At 38.6% G+C, this 17,524-nt stretch overlaps 1 protein-coding gene across 3 annotated transcripts in view; it reads left to right on the top strand.

The window, feature by feature from the left end:
• The window catches only part of LOC126253491 (dynein heavy chain, cytoplasmic), a 237,472-nt gene that overhangs the window by 88,899 nt on the left and 131,049 nt on the right, over window positions 1-17,524 (top strand). For all 3 annotated transcript variants that reach the window (XM_049954865.1, XM_049954866.1, XM_049954867.1), the window contains 7 exons: window positions 3,887-4,059; window positions 6,494-6,661; window positions 6,834-6,999; window positions 14,484-14,669; window positions 15,763-15,963; window positions 16,118-16,400; window positions 16,897-17,157. In XM_049954865.1, the coding sequence (XP_049810822.1) occupies window positions 3,887-4,059; window positions 6,494-6,661; window positions 6,834-6,999; window positions 14,484-14,669; window positions 15,763-15,963; window positions 16,118-16,400; window positions 16,897-17,157 (1,438 nt within the window). The remainder of the gene's footprint in view (window positions 1-3,886; window positions 4,060-6,493; window positions 6,662-6,833; window positions 7,000-14,483; window positions 14,670-15,762; window positions 15,964-16,117; window positions 16,401-16,896; window positions 17,158-17,524) is intronic.

Raw genomic sequence — 17,524 nt, forward strand, 5'->3', positions numbered from 1 at the left:
ATAGATTTTTTTTATCCTGACAAGTTTCAACATTTAACACAAGATGTTGCATGTCATGATCAGATAGCCTATTTACTATTGGTTTTGTGATACGACTTTCTTCCCTAGATTTATCTACAAAGATATTATCAATAGCTGTCTCAGAGGATTTATGTATCCTAGTAGCAAAGTTCACAGTAGGAACTAAATTGAATGATAGTGTTAGTGACTGCAATAATTGTTCACTGACAGATCTTTTCAATAAATCCACATTAAAATCACCAGCAACCACTATTTCCCTATTTTTTACCATGAGATGAGACAACAGAGCTTCCAGATTTTCCTGAAGGTGCTCTGTATATACCCACTATTATAAAGAACTTATTACTACTACTGTTGCACAAGCTTCTAAGTGCTGCTCTGAGCAAAATTTATTAATTTTAGTATTCTTGAAATTAACAGTTTCAGACAAATGTGGCAACTCCTCCTTTCTCCAAATTTTCTCTCCAGAATTAGGAAGCTAACTTGTGTAACATTTAACATACCTATATGAGTGGTCACATGATGTCCAGAGAGGCAGATTATATCTACTGGTTTGCTCAACTCTAAATCTTCAACACAAATAACATCTCATTAAGCTTACCCCCTTAATCCTCTGATATTCTGATGCAATACCGATAACTGATTTTGTGCGCTGGCTGAATTATAACTGGATGAACCTAATTTTTCTGACAATTTTTGAGTATCTCTAGTTTTGATCAGAGGCTGTCTGCATGAATTGTCTACATTAAAATTTGCTTTGTGGCTGCCTGTTTTATCAATATGAATGTCATTTTCAGCCTGTCTCTGAACATCTTTTTTTTCTGCCCTCTCTACCCTAAAAGAACTGCTGATCTGTCACTCGTAACCGCTGGTACTTTACCACTTGTGACAGTGCCCCCCTTAAGTTATTTGCTATTAACCCAGTTAGTTTTCCCTTCCCTTCCCTTCCCTTTCCTGTTGAGGTGGAGGCCATGCCTGTCCCACCTGCTGATAGTCCACAGGAACCACACTGATATGAGACCCCATACCCGATCCAAGCAGCCATTCCACCTCTAAATTAACTCTCCTAACAGGAGAGTTTAAATGAGGCCAGTCATGGTGCCTCAGAACATACACAAGCCGAACACCAGTATGTCTCGTTGCTGAAGCTATCTTTACCAGGTCACTCTCAATTGAATAATTAGGGTTCCTATCTATGCTGTTGCGTGCCCCACCCACCATTACCATGGTGTCTTCCTTTATGACGTCTTTGCAGAGTGAACCTACATCCTCTACCACCTACCCAGACTTGCTCTAGGTTTAAAAAAACTTGTGACCTGGTAACCTGACCCTAGTTCATCCTGCAACAGCTGGCCAAGACCTTTACCATGTGAACTAACAACAAAACTTAATTGTTCTTCACAGCTTTTTCTGACTTCTTACTTATCAAACACTTTTTGAACATTTCTCCTGTCCCACACCTACATCTGTTTGTGGCTCATCAGTTTCCAACTGTGACAACAGATCAAACCTGTTTCCCACATTCACAATCACACTGTCTGAGAACGTCCTATTACTTGTATAACCTGTTGTCACTTCCCACCTCTCTTTTCCCTTCTCTCCCCATTAACCTTTCCAGATCTTGTTTAACTTTATCTAGTTCTGCCTGAAGGGCAGCAATCTTCACCACCTATTCCATTATCTTCCTACCTCTACAGCAAATCCTACACAACCAATGAGCCTTGTTTATTTCCCCAATTCCCATATTATTACAATTACCTACATGAAAGAAACTGAAACAACCTTCACATCACACCCCGTAACTAACAATCCTATAACTTCATACACTATTCAAGTAATATATTAAATTTCCTAGAAAGTTTAGGCCTAAAGTTCGGATACCAATTCAAAACTTCTGGAGAAACAAAAACGATATAATCTGTATTGTTTACATGACGAAAAAAAAGGTAAACAAAGAACTAAGCCTACACTATATAAACTTTTCACTTCGGCTACTTACTAGAGAATAAAATGGATAGCATATAGCAACACAAACTTTACTTTATTGAAATAATCACGGAACTTAGAGTATATCACAACATAAACAAATCCTAGTCCAAAATTCGCACCTACGAAATGTATTCTTTTTACGAAAATATGAAAAAAAGTGTGAAACCTTAAATTGATAATGTAAAATAGGTATTAAATTACGTAATTGTGATGTACTAATATAAGCATCTCGCACTGTGCAGCAATACTTTAGTAGAGGTTGGACTAGTGTAATTTAGACAGTCTCTTTAGATGATTTTTTCCACTTCTAAGTGTCCCACCAATAAAAGAGTCTGGTTGGTTTTCCTCATGAAATCTTTCTTTGTGATGGTTCCAATTTAAGCTGTTTGTAATTGAAATCTCTAGGTATTCTGTTAAATTGACGACCTTTCAATTTGTCAGTCATCGTGTACTCATGTGGAGGGCCTCACACTTTTTACTGTCCAGAATCAGTTGCCACTTTTTTCACCATACAGGTATGTTATCTAAATCATTTTGTAGTTTGTATTGATTTTTCTAATGATTTCATTAGACTATCCTTGGGTGTAGCAGTGTAGCTATACTTGGGACATTCCTTATGATGCTATGCCCACTTGCAAATCACCTGTCCAATGGAAAACTATACACAAAACAAAGGTTGATTCTAAGCATTGAATTTGCCAGCCTCTTACCAAATAAAGTTTGAGTATTGTTGTATCTATTTTCTTCTACTTAAACACCATATGTCAGACTCCGGATTTTACAGACATCTCTTCCACTCTGTGTGCGCTGGGTCAGTAGGGATAACATGGCTTATGAATGAACTGATATTGTCATTAAGTGTAACTTTTTTTGTTGGTAACCTCTCTTTTTTTTTTTTTTTTTTTTAACAAACCATACATTTTTGTACAGCTCTGACGAAACAGCTAATTTGGAAGTTTTAAGCTCTCTTTTGTGCAAATCTACTGCTATATGGTTATCTCTTTCTGTATTTTATGTTTAGTTAGGTTACAGTATTTTTAATTATGCCAAATAGGGTACAATCTTTCCTATGTTTTGGTATATGAGAGACAGATAAAGAGGTGGTTAAAATATTACTTTTCATTTTGAATGTACACTAATGTAAGAATGTTATTAAAATACATTAACAGTTGGTTATGAAATTGTCAGTGTTTCATAGACATATCATACATTAACTTTTTGACTGCCAATTGAAGTGCCAGCAAATTCAGATGTTTCTTGCAGCTTGTTCTTTCTGTGCAGGCCGGCTCCAGTTTCTAAATTTGTTAGGAGTAGAAGCTTTCTATATTCAATCACTATTTCACTTTGTGGTTGTAAATAGTTAAGAAGAAAGATACAGTATTAATGAATTCTGAAACTGCTAATACACATGTGAACTGATGTTTCATTAGGATGTCACTAGCACAGATGTTGAATGTGCTAGCTCTACTCTGGCAAGTTTAGTTAAATGAAACACAGTCGCTGGGAAGAATCTATAAGGTGGTGGAACTTGCACCTTCATCTTTTTTTCTTATTTACGGAAAAAAATAGAGAGAATCACACAACGAATAGAGTGGGTCTTCTGCAATTTAAATAGGCACCATTTGGTTACCAGCTTGGCACTTAACTAATTAAGAAATTTTATTTGTATCTGTTGTCAATAAATACATTTATTCTTGGTTGGTTTACTGTTGTGTGGAGGTAAAGTTCAGTATCCTATCAAATGATGTCTGAAATCGAGGGAAGTAGTGGTAATATTAGGACAACAGTTTTTGCTAGATGTCTCCTATTTAACTAACTGATCTAGAGTAGTTCCTTACTTTGTGTGTCTCTCATATGGTGATGTGTCTTCCAACAGGTGTTCGAAGAGGAAGCACTTACTTGGGAAGAAAAATTGAATCGTATAAATGCACTGTTTGATGTGTGGATTGATGTGCAGAGACGGTGGGTGTATTTGGAGGGAATATTCTCAGGCAGCGCAGATATTAAAGTGTTGCTCCCTGTTGAAACATCTCGTTTCCAAAGCATCAGGTATGTATTATCAATTAGTGGAAAAATGACTCTTCAGTATTTGTTTTTTAAAATCTAGTGTACTCTCCTTGAAGACTTTAAATGTCCAGTGCTTTGCTTCTATTCCATCATAATAATCAGAGAATTGTGATAAAGTAAACAAACTGGGAGAACTGCATACTTTTCCCAATAGACGAGGATTTGGAGAGAATGTGAAGCTAAGTTGGAGAACAGTTAAAGGGAATACTGTGATGAATGCAAGTATGTGTAAAGTTGTGATTAGTTTAATTTAAAACAAAATTAGAGATGTCACAAGTATTAGAGTATTTTGTCATTGAGAACCAACTTTGGAAGATATAATAGAAAAGTATGAAAGGCTTGTGAATCACGAGTGAATATTGTTTCCATTTACAAATAATATGTTCTGTACAGCACACTATTTCCCTTAATGTGAAATTGACCAATGGAAGATCAAGGATGGTATAACAAAAATATAAATTAGGTAGGATAGATTGTTACCCAACATACAAAGGAGGCATTGGCCACCAGACAGGCACATTTAAATTTCAACATCCCGTGTGATGAATAGTGCCTTTGATAGTCTTGATAGGGCAGAGTGGTATACCATCAAAGTATGTTTTACTTATCTGCCAATGTTGGCTGGTCCCAAGACCATAGTGTGAGTGATGAAGACCTCAGTAAATGGTTCAGTATTAGTAAATGAGTCGGACAAGTGGATGTCCTTTCTGCAGTGCTTTTTAATCTAACTTGTGAAGCAGTCATTCAGAAACTTCAGATATGTGGTTACATAGGAACAAAGTCAACCCAGATATGTGCATATGCTGATGTAGCAATTATTAGTGGAAGAGTTTCGCTAGAGAGAACACTGGGTCAGCTGAAAGAAGCCACACTACCTCGAGGCATTTGTATTAACAAAAAGAAGACTAAATATATGAATTTTTGGATAAACTATCAGCAATTGATTTCAATTTTGAATATGTACTCAACTTTATCTGGTACCTAATATTAATAGGACAATTTCCATGTCACATAAAATAAAACAGTGCATTCTAAGTGGTAATAGATAGTTCCACATGCTTAAGAAATTGTTGGCCTCTAGGTTATTAAATAAACAACTGTAACTTCCAGTTTATAAGGTCATGGTCAGACCAGTTATAACCTTTAGATGTGAAATATGGGCACTAATGAGTGCTGATCAGCAGCAGCTCAGGATATTTGAACGCAGGATTCTGCGCAAGGTCTATGGGAAAATTCAGGATCTGGAGATCCAGAATGAACACTGAGCTGGATCGCCTCATATAAGAAGCTGGCATTGTAAGAACAGTAAAAAGTGGGAGAATAACCTGGTTTGGACATGTCCTTAGGAGGCTAACAACTGAAAAGTTTTTGAGTGGAGGCCAACTGGAAGAAGACAAAGAGGAAGCCCATGAAAGCAGTGGGTAGGCGATGTGAAATAAGATATAAAAATCTTTCGTAGTTGGAGAATGGTGGAGAACTGTGCTGGAAAGAGCAGAAAAGAGGAAACCTGTTGAAGAGGCTAAAACTCGTGAAAGGTTATTAAAACATAATTTGGGGGGGGGGGGGGGGGAGGTAGGAGGAAGAGGAGGAGGAGGAGAAGTGATGAGTCGTAATTATCTAATTCAAACTGTTGTTCCAATATTTTCCATTAATGAATGTTATTTTTACAGGATACAATAAAGTACAGAAGTGTTTTTCCGAAGTGGTAGTTCAAACCTCAACTGTACCTCATATATCGTACAACAGATCTTATTGTATGACATTTTTGCAGCCCATTATTGTAATGGTTGCACAAACTTTTATTTAAACACAAAAAGTACAGAATGTACTACTTGCTATTACACCAGTGAAATCTATTTGTATGGGTTTAAGAAAACACTGATAGGAATCTTAAAATTATGCTCTTTATAATAAAAGTGTTTCCTTTATATCGAATGTAATGAGAACTGAAGATCCTGGGACAAAGTTCCTTTACTTCTGACAGATTGTTACTTAGAGCCACGTTTGCATGCTGATAGACTTGTTGTTTATGGTTGTTAGGATTGATTTTCAAAATATAGGAATGTCGCATCATTGCCGGCCGCAGTGGCAGAGTGATTCTAGGCGCTACAGTCTGGAACCGCGCGACCACTGCGGGTGCAGGTTCGAATCCTGCCTCAGGCATGGATGTGTGTGATGTCCCTAGGTTAGTTAGGTTTAAGTAGTTTCCTAGGGGACTGATGACCTCAGAAGTTAAGTCCCATAGTGCTCAGAGCCATTTGAACCGTTTTTTGTTGCATCATTTCCAAATGTTCATCATCTTGCTGTATAAAGTGATAATCACTTTAAAGTAACAATTTTTCTTATAGGAAAAAAGAAATGGTACCTTCTTCTGCTTGTGTTCCGGTATTTTGACTATTGATTTTTCTGTTTCCAGTTCAGAGTTCTTGGGCTTGATGAAGAAAGTGACAAAGTCTCCCATGGTTATGGATGTCCTCAACATACCTGGTGTGCAGAGATCCCTTGAGCGATTGGCAGATCTTTTGGGAAAAATACAGAAAGCCCTGGGAGAGTACCTTGAAAGGGAAAGAACTTCTTTCCCAAGGTGAGTTGCATTTATAGTACTGGTATAAAAATTTAACCAAAATTTTGTCTATCTTTCAGTAACATTTTTTTTAGTATGAAAATTTTTAGATTTATAAACTATCGTTTTAGAGAACAAGACTTAAGATTTACAATAATTTCATTTCATTTTATTGTATTTTATTAATGTTTAGGTTCTATTTTGTGGGTGATGAAGATCTTCTAGAGATCATAGGAAACAGCAAAAATGTAGCTCGTTTGCAGAAACATTTCAAAAAAATGTTTGCTGGTGTAGCTGCCATACTTTTGAATGAAGACAACACTGTCATCACCGGAATTGCATCACGAGAGGGAGAAGAGGTACTTAGTGTTTCATACAGTTTTCTTTTATAGTTCTAATATCATTTCCTTAATAATTTAAAGCCATTCATGTGAATTACATAACAAGAAGTTTCTGATTTTTGCTTCTAATGTTTAGGAGATCTGTAGCAAATACAGGGTGTCCCAGAATAATGGATACATTCTTTGAAACTGAACATCTCTTTAATGAAAGGCGTTAGAAATACAGTTTTAATGGTGTTTGGTGCCTCATGGCCAGACGTGAGGTGTTAAATGTTCAAACTGGTGTCTATCCATCGCAGTACACCATCGACAACGACTTAACGACATGCCAACTCTATTGTTTCCAATGGAATAGCATCACAGGCATGCTCAATTTGGTCTCTAAGATCATCGTGTGTGTGTGTGTGTGTGTGTGTGTGTGTGTGTGTGTGTGTGGTCTTGCAGTGTAAACTGTGTTCTTGAGAGTACCCCACAGAAAGAAATCTAGAAGAGTTAAATCTGAAGATTGAACGGGGTACTCCACACTACCTCTTCATCCTATTCATGTGGTAGGAAGTGTCATCATCATTTAAGACTGATTATGCCTTTCAGCGTTCAGTCTGGAGCATAGCCCCCTTATAAAATTCCTCCATGATCCCCTATTCAGTGCTAACATTGGTGCCTCTTCTGATGTTAAACCTATTACTTCAAAATAGTGAGATTGAGAAATGCCCTCATGTTCAGGTGAAAGTGATGTAGTGCCCCATCCTGTTGAAAGTAATATTCTTCATTTCCAAACACAATGCTAAGCCCTGGAGGTATCATTTCCAACATTCCCAAGTACGATTCGCCCATGACAGTGTTGTCAAAGTAGTATAGCCCGATTAACCCTCTAGAAGACAGACCACACTACACTGCTATTCCTAGTAGATTAACATGCCTTTGCTTAGTTAGTATAGATTCTCCCTGGCCCAGTACACGCAGTTATGGTGGTTAATTGTTCCATCAAGTTTAAATGTCACTTCATCTGACCAAAGAATTTGATCTTGGAAATGTTGCTCTTCGTCGTATCTGTTAATGAACTCACAAAATTTGCTTCACCTATCAGGATTATCCTCGTTAAAGAGGATGGAAAAGTCTTGGAATGTATTGCTTAAAGTTTATTTTATTGACACTGCTGCTGCAGATCCCAGCCTCTCAAGAGTATTGCCTCACAGATTTTTTCGGGGATCATGCGTGTGTGCCTGGATTACTGCATCAACACTCTCATTGTCTGTTGAACTTCTCTTTTGTCGGCTATGTCCCTTCTTCATGTTGTACACTATTCCTTCGACTTCAAATTTATCTCTGATTCTTGTAATTGTTATTCTTGTCAGTGCTGGTGTTCTAAATTCAACTCTCCAACTTTGGCGTACCACACTCACATTCTCTGTTTTCCAGTAACACTTAAGCACCCATTTTCGTTGTTTAAATGGTAATGCCATTGTTGTTGTTGTTGTTGTTGTTGTTGTTGTTGTTGTGGTCTTCAGTCCTGAGACTGGTTTGATGCAGCTCTCCATGCTACTCTATCCTGCGCAAGCTTCTTCATCTCCCAGTACCTACTGCAACCTACATCCTTCTGAATCTCCTTAGTGTATTCATCTCTTGGTCTCCCCCGTACGATTTTTACCCTCCACACTGCCCTCCAATACTAAACTGGTGATCCCTTGATGCCTCAGAACATGTCCTACCAACCGGTCCCTTCTTCTGGTCAAGTTGTGCCACAAACTCCTCTTCTCCCCAATCCTACTCAGTACCTCCTCATTAGTTATGTGATCTACCCATCTAATCTTCAGCATTCTTCTGTAGCACCACATTTCGAAAGCTTCTATTCTCTTCTTGTCCAAACTATTTACCGTCCATGTTTCACTTCCATACATGGCTACACTCCATACAAATACTTTCAGAAATGACTTCCTGAAACTTAAATCTATACTCTTCTTCAGAAACGCTTTCCTTGCCATTGCCAGTCTACATTTTATATCCTCTCTACTTCGACCATCATCAGTTATTTTGCTCCCCAAATAGCAAAACTCCTTTACTACTTTAAGTGTCTCATTTCCTAATCTAATACCCTCAACATCACCCGACTTAATTCGACTACATTCCATTATCCTTGTTTTGCTTTTGTTGATGTTCATCTTATGCCCTCCTTTCAAGACACTGTCCATTCTGTTCAACTGCTCTTCCAAGTCCTTTGCCGTCTCTGACAGAATTACAATGTCATCGGCGAACCTCAAAGTTTTTATTTCTTCTCCATGGATTTTAATACCTACTCCGAATTTTTCTTTTGTTTCCTTTACTGCTTGCTCAGTATACAGATTGAATAACATCGGGGAGAGGCTACAACCCTGTCTTACTCCCTTCCCAACCACTGCTTCACTTTCATGTCCCTCGACTCTTATAACAGCCATCTGGTTTCTGTACAAATTGTAAATAGCCTTTCGCTCCCTGTATTTTACCCCTGCCACCTTCAGAATTTGAAAGGGAGTATTCCAGTCAACATTGTCAAAAGCTTTCTCCAAGTCTACAAAAGCTAGAAACGTAGGTTTGCCTTTCCTTAATCTTTCTTCTAAGATAAGTCAGAAGGTCAGTATTGCCTCACGTGTTCCAGTATTTCTACGGAATCCAAACTGATCTTCCCCAAGGTTGGCTTCTACTAGTTTTTCCATTCGTCTGTAAAGAATTCGTGTTAGTATTTTGCAGCTGTGGCTTATTAAACTGATTGTTTGGTAATTCTCACATCTGTCAACACCTACTTTCTTTGGGATTGGAATTATTATATTCTTCTTGAAGTCTGAGGGAATTTCGCCTGTCTGATACATCTTGCTCACCAGATGGTAGAGTTTTGTCAGGACTGGCTCTCCCAAGGCCGTCAGTAGTTCCGATGGAATGTTGTCTACTCCGGGGGCCTTGTTTCGACTCAGGTCTTTCAGTGCTCTGTGAAACTCTTCACGCAGTATCGTATCTCCCATTTCATCTTCATCTACATCCTCTTCCATTTCCATAATATTGTCCTCAAGTACATCGCCCTTGTATAGACCCTCTATATACTCCTTCCACCTTTCTGCTTTCCCTTCTTTGCTTAGAACTGGGTTTCCATCTGAGCTCTTGATGTTCATAAAAGTGGTTCTCTTATCTCCAAAGGTCTCTTTAATTTTCCTGTAGGCAGTATCTATCTTACCCCTAGTGAGATAAGCCTCTACATCCTTACATTTGTCCTCTAGCCATCCCTGCTTAGCCATTTTGCACTTCCTGTCGATCTCATTTTTGAGACGTTTGTATTCCTTTTTGCCTGCTTCATTTACTGCATTTTTATATTTTCTCCTTTCATCAATTAAATTCAATATTTCTTCTGTTACCCAAGGACTTCTACTAGCCCTCGTCTTTTTACCTACTTGATCTTCTGCTGCCTTCACTACTTCATCCCTCAAAGCTACCCATTCTTCTTCTACTGTATTTCTTTCCCCCATTCCTGTCAATTGTTCCCTTATGCTCTCCCTGAAACTCTGTACAATCTCTGGTTCTTTCAGTTTATCCAGGTCCCATCTCCTTAAATTCCCACCTTTTTGCAGTTTCTTCAGTTTTAATCTACAGGTCATAACCAATAGATTGTGGTCAGAGTCCACATCTGCCCCTGGAAATGTCTTACAATTTAAAACCTGGTTCCTAAATCTCTGTCTTACCATTATATAATCTATCTGATACCTTTTAGTATCTCCAGGGTTCTTCCATGTATACAACCTTCTATCATGATTCTTAAACCAAGTGTTAGCTATGATTAAGTTGTGCTCTGTGCAAAATTCTACCAGGCGGCTTCCTCTTTCATTTCTTAGCCCCAATCCATATTCACCTACTATGTTTCCTTCTCTCCCTTTTCCTACTGACGAATTCCAGTCACCCATGACTATTAAATTTTCATCTCCCTTCACTATCTGAATAATTTCTTTTATTTCATCATACATTTCTTCAATTTCTTCGTCATCTGCAGAGCTAGTTGGCATATAAACTTGTACTACTGTAGTAGGTGTGGGCTTCATATCTATCTTGGCCACAATAATGCGTTCACTAAGCTGTTTGTAGTAGCTTACCTGCGTTCCTATTTTCCTATTCATTATTAAACCTACTCCTGCATTACCCCTATTTGACTTTGTGTTTATAACCCTGTGGTCACCTGACCAGAAGTCTTGTTCCTCCTGCCACCGAACTTCACTAATTCCCACTATATCTAACTTTAACCTATCCATTTCCCTTTTCAAATTTTCTAACCTACCTGCCCGATTAAGGGATCTGACATTCCACGCTCCGATCCGTAGAACGCCAGTTTTCTTTCTCCTGATAACGACATCCTCTTGAGTAGTCCCCGCCCGGAGATCCGAATGGGGGACTATTTTACCTCCGGAATATTTTACCCAAGAGGACGCCATCATCATTTAATCATACAGTAGAGCTGCATGCCCACGGGAAAAATTACGGCCGTAGTTTCCCCTAGCTTTCAGCCGTTCGCAGTACCAGCACAGCAAGGCCGTTTTGGTTATTGTTACAAGGCCAGATCAGTCAATCATCCAGACTGTTGCCCTTGCAACTACTGAAAAGGCTGCTGCCCCTCTTCAGGAACCACACGTTTGTCTGGCCTCTCAACAGATAACCCTCCGTTGTGGTTGTACCTACGGTACGGCTATCTGTATCGCTGAGGCACGCAAGCCTCCCCACCAACGGCAAGGTCCATGGTTCATGGGGGTTGGTTAACGCCATGTTTGCTGACAACCCTGAAACAAAAGAAAGCATTGTTATGTTTTTCACCACCTTCTAAATTATTACCCATAAAAATTGTATTTCTGTCTCCTTTAATTAAAGAGAGATTCTGTTTCAAAGAGTGTGTACATTATTTTGGGACACCCTGTATATTGGGCGTCCCTCCTAAGAATCAACAAATGAGTTTTCTCTGATCTTTCAGCAGATACTCAGTTTTGTTTTTGCAGTATGTAGCTGGAGTCAGCCCAAGTAAAAGCTGCTTGTCATGTCTTTCATGCGATGCCCAGTGTCAACAGAGAGCATCTCCTTGTTTCCCCTCTAGAAACAAAATGATTCCGCTAGCAAAATTTTGTGTGTCCATTCAATAGAGTAGTGTGGTGTAGATATGTATTAAGAGCGACATTAAAACATGAACAACCTCTAATCCAGCAGCAACTGGGCAGTGCCGTGGCCTGTAATTGCAAAACCCCATGGCGTATGATTGTGAACTAGTACTGGAATGATGGTGCTGCCCAGACCCTGTCACACTCCCTATTACCAAATGTTAAATTTTAATTGCCCAACAGAGATGCTATTGCAAAAATGACCCTAATGTGGAATCCCAAGGTGAGGAATTGCTATGAAATCCTACAGAACGAAAAGTGGCAGTGGTGGTGGTGGGTGGTGGTGGTGGTGGTGGTGGTGGTGGTGGTGAAATGAAGGAAACTACAAGGTGCTTAAAATAAAAATAAAATTAAATAGATATTTTATTATATTAAAAGCAATGACATAGCATAAGACACCGTCACATTACTATTAGAAAAATTTATTGTAATAAAGGTATGAAGCAACTGAGGAGAGCACTACAATATCCTAGCTGCACCCAGTACGAATAAACCCACCAAATATTTTAATTACACCAGTTTTTGAATGAATAATAAATGAAACTGATACTATCTCTAGAACCAGGATTAAGAGCACTATGGCAATGGTACATCCCTTTTGCAAACATCAGTACCCACCTATCACTGGTGCCCCTACATATTCTCACCAGTCTGCTGTGGCAGTAAGCCATCTGTGCATAGTCACATAAGAAGAAACAGAATCTTGCTAGTCAGGGCTCAGACACTGTGAAGTCCCATCCGATGTTTGAAGTCAGCCCTCGACATCTTAAACCAGTGACCTTTCACCTTTCACATCCACACTAAGTGTGTCTATCTTCATGTGTCACTGCCCCCAATTCTGTTGTTTCCGCCATTCCGGCCGCAGCTGCTAATCAGGAAAAACGTTCCTGTTTTCCTCCAGTAGCTTGAAAATTGCCGTGTTTAATAAATTCCCATCACAGGTCTCCAGATGTGGCCCAATCAGAGCACATCTTTCTCACCAGTTTACCACCATCTGATGTCAGTAGAAGATTGGTGAATCAGTGATTTTTGTACACTTTCTAGTTTCTGGAATCCTAACCTACATGACAATAACTCCGTGAGGCTCCTCTTCCCACCCCATATTCCCAGACATTCCAAGACATTCCAATCTCTCACCACCACTCTCAGCCTTCTACAGAGCTGTACTGTGCTGAATACTGCGCACATTTAGGACGACGACGGTTCAAACCTGTCCCTGGCCATCCTGAATTTGGTTTTCTGTGATTTCCCTACATCGTTTCAGGCAATTGCTGGAGTGGTTCTTTTGAAAGGGCATGGCTGATTTCCTTCCCAATCCCTCCATAATCCGAGCTTGTGCTCCGTCTCTTAACGAACTCGTTGTCGACAGGACATTAAACGCTAATCTCCTCCTCCTCTGAATACTGCGAACCCCTTCTTAGCTTGATTAACAGGGGAGTGTGGTGAGCCTTTCAGGTGACTCCTTGATATGCATAAGTTAGAACAAAGCCTCTGAATGCTGTGACATTTCTCCAGTTGTTTTCAGAGTTCTGTGTGAACTAAGCAGTTGTCACACATTTCTAGAATAGAACTAAAAGCCTCGACCGACAGCCACCTTAGATTTATAAAATACTTTCCCCAGCATTAAGTAACCTTATGACTTTTAACTTGATGAAACTGAAGAATCGTGCCTATCGGCTGTTGTGAGAAGGGCCAGATGAATTTGGTATATAAGTGGAAGGAGGGAAGCCAGACAGCTTGCAACCTTCCTTGCTGACTGGTTATGCGATGCAGCAGAGCTACTTAGACACTGCAGAAAGTTATTCTTCATGTTTTACTGTCTCTGTTAATACCCATCAATAAAATTAATATTGCACTCAACTGCTTGGCTGAATAGGCATGTAATATCCCACTTTAATAATCATGTTGTCTGTAAAGGGGAAACAGACCCTTTCTATTAACACTAACTATTGCTTAAAAGATATCAAGTGCAATATTTGTTTCCAACAACTCAATTTACACATTGCAAAACTGACATGGCAAATATCTGCCAAAACATGAGAGAAAATGTGCCTGACGACTCTTAGGATGGACACCCTGTGACTTTTCCTTTGTCTTATTTGACAAATGATAAATTCTTAGGCAAAAAACAAACAAAAAGATTTGTGGATGATAAAGTTACTAACACTGCAGTTGTTGCCAATTCTGTTTACAAAGCTCATGGTGGTTAACTTATTAGATTGTTATGGTGCTGTACTAAAAAAGAGCAACATACACACATCAAAGAGAAAATAGAAGATGAAAATACTGTTTACAAACTAACAAAACTGGTCCAGATTCACGGCACTAAATTTTCTTCTTGTTTAGGTCAAGTTCATGGAGCCAGTTTCAACAGTGGACCATCCAAAGATAAATGAGTGGCTTACATTAGTGGAGAGCCAAATGAGATTGACATTGGCATCATCTTTGGCCCAGGCTGTGCAAGATATTAAGCAGTTCAAAGAAGGTGGTATTGATCCATCAGCTTACATGAACTGGTGTGACAAATATCAGGTAATTCCTTACCTTCTGTTACATATTTCACAGAAGCTGTTATTTGAACATAATTTTTTATAATTAGTACTAAGTAGTTATTTTGCAAGCACATGAGTGTTAAGTAAAATGCTTCCTTTTCCTTTTTCCCCCTTTCTTACTGTACAATTTATTGAGTATGCACATATGTAAACCTTTGAAATAATTGTGAATTTCGTTCAGATTATGTAGCATGCCCTTCATTTGTGAAGAATATTTTGTCAGATAGGTGTAATATCATTTCCTATGAGTAAAATTTTATTTTTTATAATAATAAATTAATCAGTACGCTACCTATTAGCAATGCAAGAGAAATGTAAGGCATTGATAAAACATTAATCCAACTACATTCAAATGATGATCAGATATTTTGAGGACCTCCATAATTGTCGAGGGAAATGGAGTTTCTCACCCTTGATGACAATGCTAGCAGTCACTGAAACTCGTATTCACAGATTTTGTTATAAGGTTCCTCCTTGAAACATGGCCATAAGAAAATTACATTTCTGTAAGGCAGTGACTGAAAAATACCTGTTAAATTATCGAACAAACAATACACTTTTTAAATTAATAAAACAAATGGCACTAGTCTCTCCTTGCTATGCCTTTCAGTGAATGTTGGAATGTAGTAAATGAAATTGGCTCTGTCCGTAAAACATAGGGAAGACAAATGAATGCGTAACAAAGAACTGAATTGAGAGTAATTGACTGGCATCACAATGGAGAAACTTGGTTCGAATACTTACCAATTAATGAAACACACAGTTGGATTGACAGTAAGCCTCACACACAATTTGTGACATCTTTATTCGAAATATTCAGAACATCAGTTCATAAATTATGATGTTGACCTCCAATTTCATCTTTCCTTTTATTTTTCAGTTATAAAATAACAGTAACGCCATTTTTAATTTGTGATAAGAGACACTAGTTACAATAGTGCAGGACGTTTGTTATCAAGGTACTTCCTTACGTTGTTAACCATTCCATAATGTTTATTGTAATAATTGATTTTACTTAAGATTTTTACAATAATTAAAGAGAGGTAGAGAGCTGTCATTTATATTGTTTTCAGGCTCAAATAGTGATCTTGGCTGCACAAATTCTCTGGAGCGAGGATGTTGAGGCTGCACTGCATCAAGTAGGTGCTAGTCCTGAACAGGGAATGGCACCTCTGGAGCGTGTTCTTGGCCAAGTTGAGACGACACTTAACGTGCTTGCAGACTCAGTCTTGCAGGAGCAGCCACCTCTGCGGAGAAAGAAACTGGAACATTTGGTAAGGAGAAACTCACTTGTTAAAAGCAGAAACAGCACAAGTGCAAATGTAGTTTATGAAAGTTGTGCAGAATTAGTGTATGAATTTCCTGAGATCTTTTCAAGCTACCATCTGTTGATAATTTCACTGATGCTGATTGTTTAATACTTCTCAGATAAATGAGTTTGTACACAAACGTACAGTCACAAGAAGGCTAATTGCTACGGGAGTATCTGGTCCAAAGGCATTTGAGTGGTTGTGCCAGATGCGCTTCTATTTTGATCCTCGACAAACAGATGTTTTACAGCAGCTTACAATTCACATGGCCAATGCGAAGTTCTTTTATGGGTTTGAATATCTTGGTGTTCAAGACCGGCTGGTGCAGACACCACTTACTGATCGTTGCTACCTTACAATGACACAAGCCTTGGAAGCTAGACTTGGAGGTTCTCCGTTTGGTAAGCACCCATTATACCACATTCTTATTTTTTTCTTTTAAGTGTGAAGTGTGTATTGGCCCTTATTATTTCGATGTTAAACATTATTTCAAGAACAGAGAGAAGCTGAAATCTCTCTCTCTCTCTCTCTCTCTCTCTCTCTCTCTCTCTCTGTCTGTCTGTCTGTCTGTCTCTGTGTATCTCTCTCGACATTTACATCAAAGTACTTTGATTAATCGTCATTGTGATACAAAAGATATATGGTTGCTGTTAGAATTCGTGGCTGTAAATTCAAAGTACAATGATGGTATAAGTTTGAGTCTTGTGTAAAAATAATGTAAATAACTACAAATGTAAGTTTAATGGTGTGTGTGTGTGTGTGTGTGTGGGGGGGGGGGGGGTTTGTATAATGAAGAAAAATTGGTAGCCATTCGTGCTAAACTGTCACTTCTCATTTACTTTGTTTACTGTACAGTTGAAATTGTCTGTCTGTTTTCAATCAGTTTGTTTCTTGCAGGTCCTGCTGGAACTGGCAAAACGGAATCTGTGAAAGCCCTTGGACACCAGCTTGGTCGTTTTGTTCTAGTGTTCAACTGTGATGAGACATTTGATTTCCAAGCTATGGGTCGAATTTTTGTAGGACTTTGTCAGGTTGGTGCCTGGGGCTGCTTTGACGAATTCAATCGACTGGAGGAACGTATGTTGTCTGCTGTGTCTCAGCAAGTCCAAACTATACAAGAAGCACTGAAATCTGCACAGGATGGAAAGAAAGAAGGAAGTAAGTAGTCATTTCGCCTCAGTACTGATAAGTGGAAAACTGCAGATTTTGAGGCATGAACGCACTGTCTTTTACGAAGAGATTGTCCGAGAGTGGGCAGCATAAATTTGATTTTCAATATTTCGCCTAGTTATTGATAATATTTAAAAATTTAAAATTCTGTCATAATCTGCTTATTAAGCAGTATAATTTTATGTTCAACATTTCACACACTAAGACAAGTATTAAAATTAGAAATTGTGTGTTCGTCCTGAGCCAGTTTAACCAACAGTGTGCAAATATCTGGACTTCACATGTCCAGTGTTTGAAAATGAGAGCGACTTCCAACAAACTTTAAGCATAATTTTTTACCTGTTCTGAACTTTTG

Source organism: Schistocerca nitens, chromosome 4, assembly GCF_023898315.1.
Source record: "Schistocerca nitens isolate TAMUIC-IGC-003100 chromosome 4, iqSchNite1.1, whole genome shotgun sequence".
Lineage (NCBI taxonomy): Eukaryota > Metazoa > Arthropoda > Insecta > Orthoptera > Acrididae > Schistocerca > Schistocerca nitens.